General features: G+C 38.1%; 1 protein-coding gene across 1 annotated transcript; it reads right to left on the bottom strand.

The window, feature by feature from the left end:
- Positions 1-672: 672 nt before the first annotated feature.
- LOC132095981 (transcription factor JunD-like) lies at positions 673-3,170 on the bottom strand. The gene has a single exon (XM_059501088.1). It carries the CDS (start codon positions 2,953-2,955, stop codon positions 2,200-2,202), a length of 756 nt encoding a protein of 251 aa, XP_059357071.1. The 5' UTR covers positions 2,956-3,170; the 3' UTR covers positions 673-2,199.
- Positions 3,171-5,610: the final 2,440 nt, after the last annotated feature.

Genomic DNA, 5,610 nt, shown 5'->3' with positions numbered 1-5,610 from the left:
GGTACACAAAGCTCTCCGCTCACAAACACTGCTTTATCAGACATGCAAGATCAATGAAAATGAAGACAGTCGGCTTTCTTCTGAAATAGTAATTTTAATGATATTCTTATGGATAAAAAGTTTTTTTTTTCATAATGTAAAAATATTGATGTGCCTGTTGCTCCCCCTTCCCTGTTTTGTTTGTTTGAATGGATGTTGTTTTGTTGAATCAAAAACAATTTTAAAAAAAGTTGATCACAACTTTTAAAAAAAAAATATCTCTCTGTTTGGAGCGGACTTTGAGATTTGTAACTTTGTAGATCTTTTTTATGCCCAAACATACACAATACACACTGACTAAAATTCTAAAAGCGAAAATAGCATAATAGGACCACTTTAAAGGAGTAGTTCACTCAAAAATGACAATTTGATGAAGATTTACATCTACAAGATGTAGAGGAGTTTGTTTCCTTGTATTTTAGCCAGAAGCAACAGTTTGAAGTTAAAAAATGTCATAATGATGGATTTTATTTCTTACAAACACACTTTTGTCTTCTCCAGATGTTGTGATGTTTTTATCAGCTGTTTGGACTCTCATTCTGACGGCACCCATTCACTGCTCATTCACAAATGTTCAAGTTCTATGTATGTATGGAGGAACAAAGGGGTTATAAAATAGCCACAAATATATAATTTAACAAGTGAATTGAACAGATTTAATGACATTAATGTACACACAAGGCAGTACAGGACGTGTGACAGGCGAAACCCTTCCATTTACAACACCACACACGTAAATCCAAAAGAGCATAAAATAAGACATTGTGTGAATAGTTGAATATAAAATCGATACAGTCGTTGATTAATAAGGCCTTGGACATAAAGCATAACATGCATGACATCTTTGTTGTGTTTGGTTGCACTCATTTGGAGCTTGTCCGGAGCATGCAAAAATACAGCTGCTTCTCTCATGAGATCAAACCATGTAGCACAGAGTCCATTTGCTACAAAATATTGTAAACATATAATACATCAGCACCTGTAGTGTCCATTTCAACAGTCCAACCAGAACGAATGGCCACTGTAAGGAAGAGATCAGTTCAGTCTGTGGCCTTCATGCATCAGTGAATGGGTGGTTGACTGGACATGTGGAGCTCAGAATAAGGTTTCAGCACACAGACAGCTGAAATGAATTCACTTCAGCACCAACACTGTGGGTTTTGATGCACTTGAAATATTTGATATTGCTGTTGCTCTACCACAGAAAATAGTTCCAGAAGAAGCTGTCAACAAATTAGTGATACAGTGTTTAGAAATACTGCTTGCGCAATTAAACTAGTGTAGAACTTACTGTTGTATAGGGCATTTTATATATATATATATATATATATAAAATGGAGGATGATTGATCAGTGCAGCGTTCCAGTAGTGCTTAAATACAAGAAACGGCTGTGACGTAAAACACATTTTAGCTTGTGATTTTTAAAAAGAATTAGTTTTGTTGCATAGCAACATTTAGTCAAGTCAAGGACTGTATGTTCTATCGGAATGGTTGCAATTAATATCATAATTTAATGAAAGTATTAAAATAACGAGAATAGTTCCAAAAGAAACCAAAACACAATTGTGTTACGCACAGCGGACTGATACAAACAGTGAACTTTAGGAAGGCTTCTTAAAAATATGACATTACCCAGATAGGCCTATAATTTAGGTCCTGAATGATGATTGATTAGGCTACTTGCTACCAATCGAAGGTTTCACCGCACAGCAATGTTGATGGTACTTAAAGATCGTTTAATAAAAAAATATCATTTTTTTTTAATAAAAGCAACGAAAATAGTTCCAAACGAAACTAAAACAGAGTCGAACGCGCAGACTGACAGCTGTCACACGTACAGGCGGACTAATACATAATACGTTTTAGAAAAATCTTAGGAACGCTGCTTGTCCAATCAAAACATATAATATCATATTAAACCACAAATAACAGATATAGTTCCTATGTTAAAGATTGACCCCGTAATAACAGCGCACGATCGCTAGCAACGTTCTGCCAAGTCAAGGACTATATTTCCTCGCGGATGTGGATTTGCTAATCAAAGTAGTTCCTTAATATTTGGCTCACTTGACGTCGTGCACTGCTGTGGAAATGTGAAATTGAACAAAACCAGAGCATGTTCGTCAACCACCCAAACACTGGTAGATAAAGTCTGTTTTCTAATAAGCTTGCACTTGGTTAGGCAGTAGCTGGCACCCGTTGTTAACGTGGTTCATCACTCTCTGTTTTAACTGCGCCACTTGTTCTCTCAGCACGCTCGCGGTGGACGCGAGCTCCGTGTTCTGGCTCTTCAGGTTCTTCACTTTGTCTTCCAGCCGGGATATCCGCTCCAGTTTCCGCTTGCGGCATTTGGAGGCGGCGATGCGGTTGCGCAGCTTCTTCCGCTCGGCCTTGATGCGCTCCTGTGTGTCCATGTTGATGGGGGACAGCGGAGGACTGTCGCCGAAGCTCTGCATGTCCGGCACGGTCTGCGGCTCGTCCTTCAGAGACGGCTGCGCGGGCGGCGGAGGAGGGAACGGAATGGTGTCCGTGGAATAGTTCACCGTGGTGCTCCCGTACGTGCTCAAGTTCGTGTACACGGGCAGATCCGTGCCGCTCGCGAGTCTGTTCAGCATCGGAGGGACGCACGCGCCTCCGCTCAGCTGGTTCTGCTTGTGAAGGTCCTCCAGGGCTTTGACGAATCCCTCCGCGAACTCCTGCTCGTCGCTCACCGTCTTAGGGTAGGCGAACTGGGAGTTTGGCGAGGTGGTCACCATTCCGTTGGCCTGGATGATGAGCCTCTCCAGCTCCGGAGAAGCCAGCTTCAGGAGCCCCAGCTCGGGGGAACTGAGGATCCCTTCAGCATCCCTCAGATCGGGCTTCAGGCTGGAGCTGTTCTGGTCGTTTAGGTTCAAACTCATGTCTTTCTTCATCATGATGCGTGATATTCCTCGTCTGGGTAGAGGCTTGTTCCCATTCTACACCCTACAGAGCGCTGAGCTGCTAATGTTTTTATTTTTTTTAATCGATGTATGATGTTGTTTTATGATATCCTTTCTTCTCCCGCGCGAGAGAGGTGTTATCTGTGGGCGTCGGTACGCATTTGCAAGTTTTCTATTCCTAAAAATTCCATTATGTCACTTTAGAGCGCTGAGATTGGCCAACGATGACGTCCTCTTCCGGTTTGGTTTGCATAAGGGGCCGCGCTCGTCGCTGTCGCCACGGAGACGGGGAGTAAACTGCAAACAGCGCGGTGCATTGTGGGTTGATGTCATAGCGAGGGTGGAGAAACAGAAGGCAGTCGGGCAGAAAATGTTCCCTTGTTTTTAAACGCATTGAAGGTCTTTGGATGCTCTATCAAGTGTTCCACTCTAGTTTAATATGATGGAATAATCCACACTCTCGGTGGAACACAATCAGCAATATTTCATTATATATATTTTCATTTATATATATAATGCAAAAGTATAAACACTTCCCTAGTGAAAAATAAAAATACTTAAATGAATTTGAAATACAATGACTTAATAAATAGACATATACTTAATAAATGTCCTGCAATTGTATTTTTAATTTACTAAACTGGTATACTCTACTAAATTGGAACAACTAATTTTGTACTTAATGCACTTTAATTCTGCGGAAGTAATGCTGACACACAATTAAATAGGCCTATATACTTTGTATATTTTATTGAGCTAAAGTAGAACTATTGCAAGTATACTTCAGGTTCACTTTAAATATTTTGCATTTGAAAGTCTGATATAATTCAAAGATTATACAATCCTCATCAAAAGTGACATTAAAACACATTTTAGACTTAATATTGAGAAATGTGCATTGTGCACAAGTAATATGCACAATTAATATGCCAAGTAAAGCTTAATTATAATTTGTATATCAGTAAGTCTTGAGTTATCTGTCAGTAAATATGTTTATAGATTTTAACCAGGCACGTGCACAGGTAGGGCTCAACCTGTGCAGAGCACATGCCCTTTTTGCCCTTATACTCCGAAGTGCCCTTTTTTTGGTGTTTTTTTTTTTTTATCAATGCTATTGGTCACCCTTTACGTCTGTTTTACAAATATTTAGCAAATGAAAGTTCTTAAAACGAGCTTGTGTAAATCTTATTCGATCCTCAAGCTGTCAGTACGCTGATAACTCCGCCCCCTCTATATTCATTGAATCAACTGAAGTTCCACAGCAGCCGCACAGTACACAACAGCTGAGCTGAACAAAGTTTTGCGAAGGGTAAATAAATATCTTGTTGTTTGAATAAGTACTACAAAACACTATGTCTATAAAGGCTCATATTTTATTTATTTGATGTCTGACTGACTCACTGACTGAGACATGTGGGACGTCGCCTGAGAGAGAGGGCTAGGCTAGCATTTGCCATCTAGTCATAACCAACACATAGCCAACACTTAAATAGCCTGTGCATATAGTAGCATTTCATCTTTTATAAAATGCGATTTTGGCCAAATGCATTTTACCACAGGAAAACTGAGCGCTCCGTCTATATAGCTGCAAAACCTAGTTTGTGACCTGTAGATGAAAATGTAATGTGATGCCGGTTTTAATGACGAAAAAAAAAATTTCACATTTGCACACATTCGCTGTTCAAAAACTATATATTGATAAGTAATACAACAACATATAATTTGTTTTTACCATCGGAAAATCATAACAGGTGCGCCCCCGCGCTGTTTCGTACTGGAACTTACACAAAGCGACGAGTGATCCTCGTCACCTAGATAACATATATTTCTATGAAATTTCTTCTTTGATTTATGATTGCTGATAAACTTAATTTATTAACATTTAGGCTAATCATGTTATGGTATACTCTCCGGTATACTAAAACATGGTTTTACTACAGTAATGTAGTAGTAACTAAAAAAGAATTACAGAAGATCACTGTGAAATCTTTATATTTTATCATGCAGAATGTAATTCATGATTCATTCCAAGGCTTCATTTATTTTATCCAAAATACAGCAAAAACTGTAATATTGTGTAATATTTTTACAATTTTAAATAACTGTTTTCTATTTGAATATATTTTAAAACGTAATTTATTTTTGTGATCAAAGCTGAATTTTCAGCATCATTACTCCAGTTCAGTACTCTTCAGTGTCACGTGATCCTTCAGAAATGCTTTTCACTGCAACTGTACTTTTCACACTATTTTTATTTATTTTTTTCATTGCTGGCTTATTTTAGGGAAAGTGTAGTGAATAAGAGACCTTCAAGAGACCAACATCCCTAGTCCACCACAGTATCAAATTTTTGCCAGGTAGCCGGATACATGTTGGATATGTTATAGTAACGGTATGGCTATAGTTTCTTATAATCTGGAATTGAGTTGGACATAATTACTTAAATTATATTTCAAAAAAGTTTGTCAAAAATACTTGACTCATTGCTCACCTTCCCCTCTTCTCAATGTCATTCATAATCATGTTAACCAAATAATACAAATTAGCTTATAAAACTAAACAGAATAGCTAAAAAAGAGAATATATATATATTTTTTCTTTGCAAAGTTCATAAAAAAAGTGCATAAAGTTAAATAAAAAAGATTTTGG

The sequence above is a fragment of the Carassius carassius genome, chromosome 20, assembly GCF_963082965.1.
Source record: "Carassius carassius chromosome 20, fCarCar2.1, whole genome shotgun sequence".
In the NCBI taxonomy this organism is placed as follows: domain Eukaryota; kingdom Metazoa; phylum Chordata; class Actinopteri; order Cypriniformes; family Cyprinidae; genus Carassius; species Carassius carassius.
Note: the sequence above shows the minus strand (reverse complement) of the source record. Positions and strands in the feature narration are given on the sequence as shown.